Source organism: Manis javanica, chromosome 4 (genome assembly GCF_040802235.1).
Source record: "Manis javanica isolate MJ-LG chromosome 4, MJ_LKY, whole genome shotgun sequence".
NCBI lineage: Eukaryota > Metazoa > Chordata > Mammalia > Pholidota > Manidae > Manis > Manis javanica.
This window is the reverse complement of record NC_133159.1, coordinates 116,467,313-116,483,463: the sequence shown is the minus strand read 5'-3', so window position 1 is coordinate 116,483,463 and position 16,151 is coordinate 116,467,313. Positions and strand designations below refer to the sequence as shown.

The 16,151-nt window shown below is 42.0% G+C and overlaps 1 protein-coding gene and 1 pseudogene across 1 annotated transcript in view; one reads left to right on the top strand and one right to left on the bottom strand.

Moving 5' to 3' along the window:
• The window catches only part of LOC140848599 (zinc finger protein 18-like), a 66,597-nt gene extending 60,824 nt beyond the window's left edge, over positions 1 to 5,773 (top strand). Inside the window, exons 2-4 of the mRNA XM_073232866.1 lie at positions 924 to 1,008; positions 1,689 to 1,796; positions 4,986 to 5,773. Coding sequence (XP_073088967.1) covers positions 924 to 1,008; positions 1,689 to 1,796; positions 4,986 to 5,773 — 981 coding nt within the window. The remainder of the gene's footprint in view (positions 1 to 923; positions 1,009 to 1,688; positions 1,797 to 4,985) is intronic.
• A 2,376-nt stretch (positions 5,774 to 8,149) lies between these two features.
• LOC108403857 (dynein axonemal heavy chain 9-like) overlaps positions 8,150 to 16,151 on the bottom strand; it is a 594,862-nt pseudogene continuing 586,860 nt past the window's right edge.

Below are 16,151 nucleotides of genomic sequence, written 5' to 3'. Positions count from 1 at the left end.
CTAAATTCTGTTAAGCCTCATGACAGTTATTTGAGTTCAGTACTATAATTAGGTGAGGACTGAGGCTTTTAACTCCCTTGTTTAAAGATCACACAACTAGAAAGTGGCAGAGCTGGCCCTTAAACCCTCTATGTCTGACTACAAAGACTATGCTGTCAATCATTCCTGCACAAACAGTTTCTGACACTCAGTTCCTTGGTGGGATGATAGAAATTTGAACTCGCAAAAGGAGATGCTAATTCAATAGGCTTCCCAGCATTCCCACGCTGCAGTCTCCAGTTCCATAGGAGAAGAAGGAAGGGCCTGTTTGGGGGAGAAGTGAGGGACACCTCACTCCAGAGAACCCATCAATTTCCTACTAACTGGGTGGAAAACTGATTTAATATTAGACCCTAAAGCCAGGACTATTGGAAGATTCCAAGTGTGTTTGGCCATGCCTCTCTCTGCTCTGAACCTGCCAGTCGTTTCGGAGGCTTATAATTCAGTTGATCTAATTGTTGACTCTTCCCACCATTTTGCTGATTTGCATTTGCTTTTGCAACAAATTGCTTTTTAACTTATTTCTTTTCCCTCTTGTATTTCCCAATTTGAATGAAATATTGGGAATATTAGACTCTCAACTGTTCAAAGATCTCAATTATAAGGACTAAAAGAGTTTTAAAAAAATGAGGACAGTGTAGAAAAAGTTCCTGTCTTCTCTGTGTTGTCCATTCTTAAACACATACAATTTAAAGAAATCCAGAAAGGGTAAGAAATACCGATGTAGTTTTCCTCTTGGCCTCTTCCCTTGAACCCCTCCCGTGATCTTGCAGATCTCTGCTGGCTGGGATCCGAGGCGCATCCCTTCCCTCCCAGCTTCCCTGTCGGCGGGGAAGGCAGAGTTCAAGGCCCTCCACTGGAGTCACCGTGTTGTATTTTTCTAGGTGCAGTGGAGGCACCTGGGTTCCACTCAGAAGGAGCAGTACTGGGACCTCATGCTGGAGATCTATGGGAAAATGGTCTCAGGAGGTGAGGGAGTGCGCCGGCTTGGTGGAAGGAGATGGAAAAAATAGACATTTTCTGTGCACTTTTGGAAACAGCTGTTGTGCTTGAAGTTCCCTGGCTGAAGGGAGTTCTCAGAGACAGGGCTGGGAACTGGAGATAGTGGGGTTAGCCCTGCAGCTTCCTGGCCCTGAAAGGGTTCTGTGCCCATGAGCTGTCATTGGTGTATGACACAAGCTAACTCCTGTGTCCCATGGAATGGGGAATGGTGTCGCCATTTTACAGGCGATGAAAGTGTATGTCAGGTGAGGTCCCTTGCTCTGTTACGTGCATGGCTCTTGAGTGTTGAGTCACAGTGGCACTTAGTGTGGCAGGCTCTTGAGTCTGCATTCTTTTCTACTGAACCACACTGTCCCAACCCACCTTTCTTGGGGTCCCAATCATGAGCCTTGGACGAGCCTGCCTGGTGGGCTGCAGGCCCTCCTGGTCACCCGCCCAGACTTCTTTTGATGGTTTTCACTGTATATCCTGGTCATCTTGTGAGTACTGGTGTCTGAGAATCCCCGCACATCCTTGTAGATGAGTTTCCTTAAGTGGTCTCCAGAGCCTTCAGTTTCCATCTCACGCCCAGGGAGCCTTTGGAAGACACAGCTTGGGGCCTAGTCCTCCCTGTTCATCTGGGCCCACATGTTATCTCTCTGTGTCAGGCATTTCCAGTTCTAAGCCTGATCCGACTAATTTAACAGAGTGTGGGGATGAGCTGGCAGGATGGCACTTTCATGTCAGTGAGAAGATCCTGAGGCCCACCTGCATAGGTGAGTGAGCTCTCACTGGGCTCGAACTGTCTCTGGCCTCCTGTCATTAAATCGGAGATGGTGGAGAGGTATTAGGACTTGATTTCTATCACCCTGGTTAACACTCCATGATCTGGTCAGTCCCATGTGAATACCAAGGTTGGGTCTCTTCATCTCTGTCTGTAGGGCTATTGACACACATACTTAATCATGGAAGAAGGACCACACATTGGATCTGCTGCCGTCAGTCTTCTCTGCTGTGATGTGACAATTTCTTTCTCAGAGAGAGTAAAGATCAGAACAGATCAAGTCCACTAAAGATACGAATAGATCCCATTACAGAAACAGATGTGTCACAGATATTGTCGCCCTTCCGAACTCTTGTTTGTCTTTTCATATTTTGGTTGTAATGAATAGTTATCAACCCACCATCAACAAAGTAAGACAAAATAAACAGAAAAGCATGTGTTAGCTAATCTCCATGCACCTGACAGTTATTAAACAGCAACAATGACAGATTCTTCATATAAATCTTATCCCTGAAGACTGGGGAAGAAGAAATCTGAACTTGTTCTGATGTAATGTAACAATCACCCCTTATGCCCTTTTAAAACCACTGTCTTCTTCACTCTTTTTAAAACACTGCAGTTATGTGAAACCTAACTATCAGACACACACACACACACACACACACACACACACACACACACTCTCTCTCTCTCTCTCTCACTGTTGCATATACAAAAGTACCCAGGACCATGGAGGAAGAAAAGGATCAAGGATGAGAATTACATGACGAGCCGTCTTTCTCCCCAGTGGGATCTAATTAGTTCTCTTCCTTTGCTAATACACTACAGAGAGAGCAAATATCAAATGATATTTATTTTTAAGCTATATATTTACCATAATACTATTTCACAAGGATTCCTTTGGAGCAGTATTTTTCAAACTTCATTTCACAACTAATTGGTGTATTGCAAAATCATCTTATAGGTTGTAACTAGCATTTTAAAAAGTGAAATGATAACATGGAATAGAAAATATCAGATTGCAAATAGAAAATACTAGATGTCAGGGTAGGAAGTATTTCAGGAAATTTTTGGCCCAAATATGTTGTATGCATTATGTTTCATTATAAATATATTTCCTGCTGTAGGTAGCAGACAGAAAAGCTTGAAAATATTGCTTTAATGATTGTGTGCTAGGATTTTTGTTTTATAGACTATTTTTTAGAGCAGTTTCAGATTCACAGCAAAATTGAGTGAAAGGTACAGAGATCTTCTTTGTTGTAGGTTTTTGTGACCTATAGCTCATGTATTCCTACTCATTCTCCCCCCCACCCCCTTTATCCTGCCTGCTGACTAGGCCCCATTAGACCTTACCTTGAACCAGACTGGAGAGTTTACAAAGCCAGCCTGCCTTGATAAGATAAAGAAATGCCATCGTAGGTTCTTGAGAGAGAGGGTATGTGGGAAGAAGAGAGGTTGAGGAGCCAAGTGCAGGAGACTGAGAGGAAATACGTGGAGGAGAGGAGCCCTGTGGGAAGTTGGTGCAGGAGTCCAGCTGTGCAGGGACAAGCCCTGGGCTGGTATGGAAGTGAGCAGCAAGGTGGGAAAGGACTGGGCCAGTCTGAAAGCTACAGCAGTTAGGCAGTCTCCAGATTGGGGTGAGACCATGGGGGCAGAAGGCATGGAGAGGCCGTATGTGTTGTTTTGTTTGATCTACCAGAGAAGAGCTCATAGTTAAATCAGGCCAGCAGGGGCGTAAATCTCAAAAAGCTTCAAGAATAGAAATGAGGCTTTGAAAGAAGACTGCTTCATCAGTATGTGACTATTAAGAGTCTGTTGTTTTAAAAAGGCAAAATCACTAAAATAGTGGGATACTGATATAGAAATATTATTATGTGTTTATTATGACATCTCCATGATGGACCGTGACATTTTTAAGACTTCTTTAAAGACATGAGAAACTACCTTTGCCATTTGGGAGGAATATTCTGAGGTTGTGAACTAACAAGTTCAGGTCTAATTCTCTGGCAGATTCCTGGATCTGTAGCAAATAACTTGAAAGACATGAGTTCAAGAAAGAGGATGGTAAATAGGTTCTTCAGATATTCATAGAGTAATTTATAATAGTTGAAAATAAATACTACCAGCAAAATAAAAATCTTTACTATTTGCACCATAAGGAGTAATAGCTGGAAACCTAAGTCATGATAACACAATTTTCCCTGTTATGTGAGTTAATGAAGCTCAAGTGAATGCTAGATTCAAGTATAGATGAAGGAACTCACTTTTCCACTAAAACCTTAGTAAAATCAATGCATTTCATGAATTTTTAGGTTACTTGTGAATGGGAGAATCCATGTGAAAATGATAAATACCACCATTTGCAATTTAAATGCTGCAAAGCCAGATACCAAACTGTATATACAATATGATATCAATTATGTGAGACTTGCATACATGTGGATTAAATAAAGACTGGGAGGAAATGTATATTCAATGGATGTTACCTCTGGGTAGTACGCATTTGCCTCATCCTCATCCAGGACAACTGTCTGTGCTGTAGCTTGAGGAGAAGAGAGAGACCTCCCCTAGAGGGCAGCTGAGAGCCCCCATGGCCTAGAAACTCACCACCTGCAGGGAGTGCGGGAAAACCTTTTACAGGAATTCTCAGCTTGTTTTTCACCAAAGAAGTCACACTGGAGAGACGTACTTTCAGTGCCCCACCTGCACTTGAATGGGTTGATTGGGTTTCCTTTATGCTTTTCTCTTCAGATTGTCTTTAGAGATCATATTTATCCTTTATAAATAATCAGACAAAAACCAGTCATTTTTAAAAGTAACACTTTGATACACATTTTTTCCTAGGAAAATAAATGTGTGCCGCTTTCTTAAGGGCCTGAAGAAATGCATGCTGCTTATTTATGGCTGTTAGGGAGGAGGGTGGGGCAACAAAATGCTCTGTGAGCCCTGCTCTGCTGTCAGGCATGCTTTGCAGCCTAGAGCTGGATCACTTAGTCTGGACCAGCACACAGGTGTAGTGAGTGCCAGGCACTCAGGCTGGATGACATATTTCTTCTTCACTCACCAATGCCCTCTTCATAAAAAGAAGTAATGTTTTATGATGGTTCTTTCCTTGACATATCAGTTAGAAAATGGGGCAATCCATTTATTGAACTGTTTCAAACCTTCTGTCTTCTTTCAGGAGAAAGACAGGAAAATCACAAAGAGAACCTAAACTTGGAAAATTACAGGGACCAGGAACCTCCAGATGCCTCCTGCCAGGCCTCAGGAGGGACACCTTCTCAGGTCTCTTTGAGTGGCTTCTTCAGTGAGGATGAGCTGAGATGCTTTGGAGAAGGAGAGAAGCTCCCTGAGGTTCAGGGAAACCTTCAGGGTGAGGGGACAGGGGGACAGCTGTCTCCTCAGGAAAGGACTTCTGGGAAACAGCTGAGTCAGCATTTGCCTCATCCTCATCCGGGAGAACTGTCTGTGCTGTGGCTTGAGGAGAAGAGAGAGACCTCCCCTAGAGGGCAGCTGAGAGCCCCCATGGCCCAGAAACTCCCCACCTGCAGGGAGTGTGGGAAAACCTTTTACAGGAATTCTCAGCTTGTTTTTCACCAAAGAAGTCACACTGGAGAGACGTACTTTCAGTGCCCCACCTGCAAAAAAGCCTTCCTTCGGAGTTCAGACTTTGTGAAGCATCAAAGGATTCACACGGGGGAGAAACCCTGTAAGTGTGATTACTGTGGGAAAGGCTTCAGTGACTTCTCAGGATTGCGCCACCATGAGAAAATCCACACAGGAGATAAGCCCTATAAATGTCCCATCTGTGAGAAAAGTTTTATTCAGCGGTCCAACTTTAATAGACATCAGAGGGTTCACACTGGAGAGAAGCCTTATAAGTGCACCCACTGTGGGAAAAGCTTCAGCTGGAGCTCGAGCCTTGATAAGCATCAAAGATCCCACTTAGGAAAGAAGTCCTCTCAATAGCCAAGCTCTCACAGCCCTTTTCCATCTTCCAGTCCATTTAAAACCCTTAGCATCCTCCAGGGAGGCTGCATTTGTTAAAGTCTATCCCTGTTCTCCTTCTGGGGGATTGGAGAGGGGAGTACCTCTGCAGGTGTGGTTTTGGACTCGGAGGACATTCTAAGCCTCTGGATTGGATTTCACACTGGTTTAATTTCTTGCTTCTGCATCAGGAGAAAGATACTCATCATCTTTCTGAGAGTTCCTTCTTTTGCACCTCTTGGGGAAAAATGCGTCACTTGGAGACTTCATTGTAGAGGTGCCATCTGGGAAGAGTTAAGTGGGAAGAATTAGCCCCAGTTGCTACTCATGGGAAGAACTTCGGATAGGCCTCTGGAGAAGGACTTCTGTTGTGGGAAGCAGGGCAGAGAGTACCAGTGAGCTCATGTGTTCTTTTTGTCATCCAGGTGCCAAACTAACTTCAGGTGTCCCTTGTTTTACATAAACTTAGCATTACTCCCTAGCTCATTTGTGTTTGAAGTGTCCACTGTGTGCTGACTGTAACTCATATAGTGCATTTTCTCAGCAAAGACCCCAGATGGCAACTGAGCTCCTATATCATCCCATACAAACATATCAAGTTTATCAGTCAGCTGAACAATGATAGGAAAGTGCTCACATGGTCCTCAGGTGTGAGAGCCTGGCTAGCGCTGGGCATTGTCTCAGGTAAGTCTGTCCTGGGTGTCCTTTTCCTGAGCTCACTTCCCACTTGCCTCAAGCTGCCTTCTCTTTATCCTGCCATCCCACTTAGGCTATCATTTTTGCCAAAAACATACTGTGCTTTTAAAATTATCTTTATTTTGTCATTTTGTCTGAAGGTATTAGGAAGAACTCACTAGTACAGATCTAATTTATAGTACTGTGTAGAGGTTTGACACATATCTACCCTACTTGGTTTTGTCTTCAAAAGATACACGCTCCAAAGTGTCCTGCTCTTGTGTGGTGAAATGTCACCTTCCTTCCGCCTAGGTCCTCGTCTTGCCTGCTTTTACATTACTGTTCTCGGTGAGGCTCAGGAAGCAGGATGCTCATGAGGAGGGCAGAGCTATCTGCCTGCAGACATTAAACTGTAGGCATGAAACTGCAAGTTGTTGGCAAACAGTGGGAAGTACTGGTTGGTGAGAGACAAAACTCAAGTTTGAATTCTTGGATTCCAGAGGAATTTGTTAACTCTCTTACATCATGGAGATGAGGAATAAGGTCCCTCACAGGACAGAAAGCAGTAAAATCATGGAGGAATTGCCATTAGATTCTGTATTCTGAATAGCAGAGATTTGTAGGTAGGTGGGATGTTCTGTCTTGAAAGAACAGTTCTTAGAGTGGTCCCTGGACCAGAAGCATTGGTAATTTGTTAGACTTATTGAATCATTAATTCTGAAGAATGGGGCCCAGCAATATTTTTGTTTTAACAAGCCCTCCAGGTTATTCTGATGCCTGCTCAAGTTTAAGGACCACTGTTTTAAATAACTCATTCCAGAAAAAGTTCAAGGATATGTGGTAATAATTCTAGAAGAATTAATGGGCCCTCCCAGACTTTTTACCAAACAAGCTTCCCTATAGAGCTCTTTAAAACTCAGTGAGACTGTGGAATTCTTTGAGCTTCCAGTGTACATTTGTTCTACAGAGAAAAAGCTAGAAAACTTACAAGTTAAAAAGCTTTAGATGAAGGGTTAAGGGTTTCTCTTTGGGTTCCCCTTGAATGGTTCTGAAGGATGATAGTGATCCAAGGGAACAACCTACCTCATTCACAGGTATGTTCTCAGTAAGTAGTGTTAGATGCGAATTTATTGAATGGAAGTGTGAGGTAATGAAGGATAAATATCACATACACATTTCCCTTATCCTCTAGAGCAGTGACCAGCAAAATATGGCTCAGTAAATAGTTTCTGGACCATAGCCACACTCATTTATGTATTGTCACTGGCTGCTTTTGGGCCTCGGGGGCAGAGTTGAGAAGTTGCAACAGAAACAAATGCCCTGAGAAGTCAAATGTTTTCTGTCTGGCCCATTACAGAGTTTGGTGACCCCTGATCCAGAGTAAAGTTTCTCAAACCATAATGTGCACCCAAATCACCTGGGAAGCTTGTTAAACAGTACACGGGGTTTTTCAGTGAGTGATCACAATGCTTTAGGTTCACAGAGGAGCTGGGGGTTAGAGCGCTGAGCACAGCGCTGTGTAATAGCGCCAGGGCTCAGGCAATTTGGTGCATTTCTCTGGTCTCCAGGATCACGACTGCACTCTGAAAGCCTCCAGACAGTTGAAGAATGAATCACTTTATTAGGAAAGTGTTATGAAAAGCTCCCCAGTTTTGGGGTCCACACTCCTCCAGCTCAGCTTCACTTTAGACATTTCTTGCCTAGTTACTTAAAACAGTTCTACAGAATTGTGAGTACTTAAGATTTCTTTTACCTCTCTGTGTGTCTGTGGTACCCCTCACCCACTTGCCCCACTGGGCAGCCTCTAGCCCAGCCTTGTTTACTCTGTTTCTGCAGGGAGCTAAATCTGGAGAAGCAAAGCTACTCCAGCTAAAATCCACTTAGATGGGGTCTCCATCTTCAGGTTGAAAGTCCACACGTAGGTGGGTCCCCGCTGACAGGTCTTGTACATGGGACAAGGGTAGACACTGCGGCAGTCCTGCTTATCTGCAGGAATGGCCTTGATGAACATCACAGGCATGGGGGGCGTCAGATCCTTCAGCTTGGCCTCTGTAATGATCTGAGCCTGAGGACAAAAACATGAAGACCTGCTTCAGAACAGACCCAACACCCAGCTAGCCAGCCAGTCAGCATTCCTGTTAGAAGACCCCGTAGATGGGAGATCCAAGAGGCCTGGCTGCCTCGTAGTCCTGTCATTAGCCCATGATGGAATGCATCTAATACCTGGAAAACATTTCTATTGTTTTCCAGCCTAAATCACTTACTGAAGGAGAGTTCCAAAAGCTGTTATTTATCCCTATACAAATTAATCCTTGGTAAGTCTTGAGTCGCTCTTATTTTTTATTTTGGTGTCAATATACAACCACATGAGCAATATAGTGGTTACTAGGTCCCCCCCACCCATTCTCAAGTCCAGACCACATACCCCATTACAGTCACTGTCCATCAGCATAGTAAGATGCTGGAGACACTACTTGTCTTCTCTGTGCTATACTACCTTCCTATGCCCCCACTCACATTATGTGTGCTAATCATAATGCCCCTTATTCCCCTTCTCCCTCCCTTTGCACCCACCCTCCCCAGTCCCTTTCCCTTTGCCAACTGTTAGTCCATTCTTGGGTTCTGTGAGTCTACTGCTGTTTTGTTCCTTCAGTTTTTGTTTGTTCCTTCAGTTTTTGCTTTGTTCTTATGCTCCACAGATGAATGAAATCATTGGGTATCTGTCTTTCTCTGCCTGGCTTATTTCACTGAGCATATGTACCACATCTTTTTTATCCATTCATCTACTGATGGACACTTAGATTGCTTCCATTTCTTGGCTGTTGTGAATAGTGCTGCGATAAATATAGGGGTGCATATGTCTTCTTCAAACTGGGGTCCTGCATTCTTAGGGTAAATTCCTAGGAGTGTAATTCCTGGGTCAAATAGCATTTCTATTTTTAGTTTTTTGAGGAACCTCCATATTGCCTTCCACAATGGTTGAACTAGTTTATATTCCCACCAACAGTGTAGGAAGGTTTCCCTTTCTTCACATCCTCACCAGCATTTGTTGATTCTAGTATTTTCTATGTTGCCATCCTACCTGGTTTGAGGTGATATCTCACTGTGGTTTTAATTTGCATTTCCCTGATAATTAGCCATGTGGAGCATCTTTTCATGTGCCTGTTGCTCATCTGAATTTCTTTGGAGAAGTGTCTGTTCATATCCTCCACCCATTTTTTAATAGGATTATTTGCTTTTTGGGTGTTGAGGTGTGTGAGTTCTTTATATATTTTGGATGTTAACCCCTTGTCGGATATGTCATTTACAAATATATTCTCCCATACTGTAGGGTGCCTTTTTGTTCTACTGTTGGTGTCCTTTGCTGTATAGAAGCTTTTTAGCATGACGTAGTGCCATTTGTTCATTTTTTATTTTGTTTCCCTTCCTGTTCAGGAAAAAGTTGCTCATGTTTCTATTCAAGAGATTTTTGCCTATATTTTCTCCTAAGAGTTTTATGGTTTCATGTGACTTACATTCAGGTCTTTGATCCATTTTGAGTTTACTTTTGTGTGTGGGGATAGACCATAAACCAGTTTCATTCTCTTGCATGTAGTTGTCCAGTTTTGCCAACACCAGTTGTTGAAGAGGCTGTCATTTCCCCATTGTATGTCCATGGCTCCTTTATTGTATATTAACTGACCATATATGCTTGGGTTTATATCTGGGCTCTCTAGTCTGTTCTCTTCATCTATGGGTCTGTTCTTGTGCCAGTACCAAATTGTCTTGTTTACTGTGGCTTTGTAGTAGAGCTTGAAGCTGGGGAGTGTAATCCTTCCTGCTTTATTCTTCCTTCTCAGGATTGCTTTGGCTATTCAGGATCTTTTGTGGTTCCATATGAATTTTAGAACTATTTGCTCTAGTTTGGTGAAGAATGTTGTTGGTATATTGATAGGAATTGCATTGAATCTGTCGATTGCTTTAGGCAGGATGGCCATTTTGACAATATTAATTCTTCCTATCCATGAGTATGGGATGTGTTTCCATTTATTGGTATCTAATTTCTCTCATGAGTGTCTTGTAGTTTTCAGATTATAGGTCTTTCAGTTCCTTGGTTAGGTTTATTTCTAGGCATTTTATTCTTTTTGATGCAATTGTGAATGGAATTGTTTTCCTGATTTCCTTTTCTGCTAGGTCATTGTTAGTGTTTAGGAGTGCAACAGATTTCTGTGTATTAATTTTGTATCCTGCAACTTTGCTGAATTCAGATATTAGATTTAGTAGTTTTGGAGTGGGTTCTTTAGGGATTTTTATGTACAATATCATGTCATCTGCAAACAGGGACAGTTTAACTTATTCTTTACCAATCTGGATGCCTTTTATTTCTTTGTGTTTTCTGATTGTCCTGGCTAGGAACTCCAGGACTATGTTGAATAAAAGTGGTGAGAGTGGGCATCCTTGCCTTGTTCCCAATATTAAAGGAAAAGCTTTCAGCTTCTTGCTGTTAAGTATAATGTTGGCTGTGGGTTTGTCATATATGGCCTTTATTATGTTGATGTACTTGCCCTCTATACCCATTTTGTTGAGAGTTTTTATCATGAGTGGATGTTGTTAATTTTGTTGAATGCTTTTTCAGCATCTGTGGAGACTATCATGTGGTTTTTTCCTTTTTGTTGATGTGGTGGATGATGTTGATGGATTTTCGAATGTTGTACCCTCCTCGCATCCCTGGAATAAATCCTACTTGATCATGATGGATGATCTTTTTGATGTATTTATGTGTTCAGTTTGCTAATATTTTGTTGAGCATTTTTGCATCTATGTTCTTCAGGGATATTGGTCTGTAATTTTCTTTTTTGTGGTGTCTTTTCTTGTTTTTGGTATTGGAATAGAATGAGTTTGAAACTATTCCTTCCTCTTCTACTTTTTGGAAAACTTTAAGGAGGATGGATATTAGATCTTCACTAAATGTTTGATATAATTCAGCAGTGAAACTATCTGGTCCAGATGTTTTGTTCTTAGGTAGTATTTTGATTACCAATTCAATTCCCTTGCTTGTAATTGGTCTATTCACATTTTCTGTTTCTTCCTCAGTCAGCCTTGGAAGGTTGTATTTTTCTAGGAAGTTACCCATTTCTTTTGGTTATCCAGTTTGTTAGCATATCATTTTTCATAGTATTCTCTCATAATTCTTTGTATTTCTGTGGTGTCCATAGTGAATTTTCCTTTATCATTTCTGATTCTGTTTATGTGTGTAGACTCTCTTTTTTTATTGATAAGTCTGGCTAGGGGTTTATCTATTTTGTTTATTTTCTCAAAGAACCAGGTCCTGCTTTCATTGATTATTTTTATTGTTTTATTCTTCTCGATTTTATTTATTTCTACTCTAATCTTTATTATGTCCCTCCTTCTACTGACTTTGGGGCTCATTTGTTCTTCTTTTTCTAGTTTCTTTAAATGTGAGTTTAGACTATTCATATGGGATTGTTCCTCTTTCCTAAGGTAGGCCTATATTGCAATATACTTCTCTCTTAGCATGGCCTTGCTGTGTCCCACAGATTTTGTGGTGTTGAATTATTGTTGTCATTGTCTCCATATACTGCTTGATCTCTGTTTTTATTTGGTCATTGATCCATTGATTGTTTTTGAGCATGTTACTAAGCCACCATGTGTTTGTGGGATTTTTCATTTTCTTTGTGTAATTTATTTCTAGTTTCATACCATTGTGATCTGAGAAGCTCACTGGTACAATTTCAATCTTTTTTAATTTACTGAGGCTCTTATTGGGGCCTACTATATGATCTATTCTTGAAAATATTCCATGAGCACTTGAGAAGAATGTGTATCCTGTTGCCATTGGATGGAGTGTTCTGTACATGTCTGTTAGAGCCATCTGTTCTAATACGTTGATCAGTGCCTCTGTGTCCTTATTTTCTGTCTGGTTGATCTGTCCTTTTGACTAAGTGGTGTGTTGAAGTCTCCAAAATGAATACATTGCATTCTATCTCATCCTTTAAATCTGTTGGTATTTGTTTCACATTTGTAGGTGATCCTGTGTTGGGTGCATAGATATTTATAATACTTACATCCTCTTTTTGGACTGACCCATTTATCATTATGTAATATCCTTCTTTGTCTCTTGTTATGTTCTTTGTTTGAAGTCTACTTCATCTGATACAAGTACTGCAACTCCTGCTTTTTTCTCCCTATTTGTTGCATGAAATATATTTTTCCATCCCTTTACTTTCAGTCTGTGTATGTCTTTGTGTTTGAATGAGTCTCTTGTAGGCAGCATATAGATGGGTCTTGTTTTTTTTATCCACTCCGTGACTCTATGTCTTTTGATTGGTGCATTCAGACCATTTACATTTAGGGTGATTTTTGATAGGTATGTACTTATTGCCATTGCAGGCTTTAGATTCGTGGTTGCCAAAGGCTCAAGGGTAATTCCCTTACTAACAGTCAAATTTATCTCACTTATTAGACTATTACAAATACAACCTAAAGGTTCTTTTTTTTCCTTCTTCCTCCTCCATTCTTCATATATTACATATCATATTCTGTATTCTTGGTTTATCCCTTGACTGACTTTGGGAGTAGTTGATTTGATTTTGCATCTACTTAGTAATTAATTGTTCTACTTTCTTTACTGTGGTTTTATTATGTCTGGTGACAGCTATTAAAGCCTAGGAACACTTCCATCTATAGCAGTCCCTCCAAAATGCACTGTAGAGGTGGTTTGTGAGAGCTAAATTCTCTCAGCTTTTGCTTATATGAAAATTGTTTAATCCCTCCTTCAAATTTAAATGATAACCTTGCTGGGTAGAGTATTCTTGGTTCGAGGCCCTTCTGCTTCATTGCATTAAATACATCATGCCACTCCCTTCTGGCCTGTAAGGTTTCTGGTGAGAAGTCTGATAGGTTTTTCTTTGTATGTGATCTTTTTTCTCTCTCTGTCTGCTTTTAATATTCTGTCCTTATCCTTGATCTTTGCCATTTTAATTATTATGTCTTGGTGTTGTCTTCCTTGGAGCTCTTGTGTTGGGAGATCTGTGCACCTCCATGGCCTGAGAGACTATCTCCTTTCCCAGATCGGGGAAGTTTTCAGCAATTACCTCCTCAAAGACACTTTCTATCCCTTTTCTTTCTCTTCTTCTTCTGGTACCCCCATAATGTGAATATTGTTCCATTTGGATTGGTCACACATTTCTCTCAATATTCCTTCATTCTTAGAGATTTTTTTTCCTCTCTGTGCCTCAGCTTCTTTGTATTCCTCTTCTCTAATTTCTATTCCATTTACCATTTCTTCTACTACATCTAATCTGCTTTTAAATCCCTCCATTGTATGTTTCATTTCAGATATGGAATTTCTTAATGATTGAATCTCTGTCCTAAATTCATCTGTGAGTTCTTGAATATTTTTCTCTACCTCCATGAACATGTTTATTTTTATTTTGAACTCTCTTTCAGGAAGATGGGTAAGTTCAGTTTCATTTGGCCCTTTTCTGGTGTTTGTGAGATTCTTGTCTGAACAAGGTTCCTTTGATGTTTCATATTTGCATGTGGCACCCTCTAGTGCCCAGACCTCTAGTCACTGGAGCTGCTCAGTCCCTGGAATGATGTCAGGGGTTGCAGGGGAGCAGCGCTGGTGCCTGGAGGGAAGGAAAGAGCTGTTTCCTGCTTCCCGGCTGTAGTGCCTGTCTCCATTGTCAGAACCAGTGGGCCGAGCACACAGGTGTAAGCCTCTGCACTTTGTGTCTGTAGCTGCAGTAGGCGGGGTCTCTGGCTAGTCTAACACCAGGGCAGGGTCTGCTGGTTTGCAAGCTGGTGCCAGCGGGCCAGGAGGAAGGATCAGCAGGCTGCATATCACAGTGGGGGGCCTCAGAGCTGAGTAGCCAGCCAGCAGAATGGAGTGTCTGAAGCTCCTGAAAGTTCCCAACCTGCTGAGCAGAGTGTACCCAGACAATTTTGTCTACCTTTCCTTTTTCCTGAGCAATGAGCTCTGTGCAATCCTTGCCCCTTTAGCATCCTTCTCACTGTTAGGAAGTCTCTCAGACTGCCCACCTTTCTTTTGTCCCACTGCAGCCGGACATAGATCCCTGTTTTCCACAACAGCTGGAATCTCAGTCTCTTCATGTATTCTGCCTGTCATAGCTTTCAAACCCCACTAATCTCCAGAGCACCATGCAATGTAGGTTTGTGCTCTCAAAGCAGATCTCCAGGGCTGGATGTTCAGCAGTCCTAGGCTTCCACCCCCTCCCCCACTCCATTTCTCTTCCTCCTGAAGGCGAACTTTGGTGGGGGAAGGGCTTGGGTGCCACCAGATCAAGGCTTTGGTACCTTACCCTGTTCCCTGAGGTCTGCTCTGTTCTCCAGGTGTATGCAGTCTGGGGCAGCCTTCTTTCCTGTTGCTCTTTTAGGATTAGTTGTATTATCTATATTTTCATATTATATGTGGTTTTGGGAGCAGGTCTCTGTCTCACCTCTTATGGCACCATCTTGAATCTTCCCAACCCCCTCTTATTTTTTACATTCATTCATTTCATGAGCATATTGAATGTAACTATTTGCCAGATGTTGTGCTAGGTGCTGTGGATTTAAAGATGGGTAAGACACAGCTCCTGCCAGTAAATGCTCTAGATTTTCAGGTTTTGGTTGTGTCCTGATCAGTTTCATTTTTGACCTCATCCACCCTCAAACATTTTGACTTTTTGAGCAGACACAGCTATGTTCTATGTTAACTCGTGTAATAGAGACCTAATTCTGTAGCTTTCCAAATGGGCTTCTTTATGGTTTCTGAGATTTTGTGGATAAAGTGAAGGTTCCTGTGGCCAGCATTCTCACCAGGCCCTGGTTGGCTAGCTCACTACACATGTGTGAGCAATATGTCATCATTGAGTCTATATAAAGAGCTCTGCCCAGTGTTCTTGGTGACACAGTGGCACAGCTGCAAGGCTGCAGGAGAGTAGAGGCTGGAGTGGTGGCAGCGCCGAGGACAGAGATTGAGATGGCTGTGTGGGCACAGAGGTCCAGAGGCAGAGACTGGCTTGCTGCCTGCAAACTCGCTCTGAGTGGACGGGAGTCTTGTGATTGACCTGCCACCATGGGAATAAAGTTGGGTATAACCCTTTCACCCCAAGAATGTCCTACTGTCATTTATTTGGTCACATTGAATCCATAGTGAACTTGCCCAGGAGTTGAAACCCACTGGCAAGACAGATGTCTCAAGAGAGCTAAGTTTTTCCTACTAGTGCTGAGAAATGTTCTGAGTAACAAAAGGGTTCCTTGGTCAGATAAGCTTGGGAAATGGACTCAAAGCTTCATAGTGTACACTAGCACACAGAGGACAAGGAGAAGTCCTAAAGGTAAAGAAAACAATTGAACTTTATTTAACCTTGTGTTTCCCAGACTTACCTGACTATAGGTCCCTTTAATTTGCAATGTATTTATTTCCTATGGCACTCCCTATGTGCCAGGCATATATTACCTCATTTAATTTTCACAGCAATTCTATATTCCCATTTGACAGTTGAAAATTGAGGTCCTTTGGAAATGGTTGATCCAGAGTGATTCACAGATTCCCTGTTGTGTCCAGGTGACTCTGAGCCCCTTATACTGTAAGTAGAATTTGATTCATTTTCCATGAAATTTATTTAAAGGCAAGGATGTGCCTCTTTAGTTCTGTTAGAGGGTGATATGAAGCATG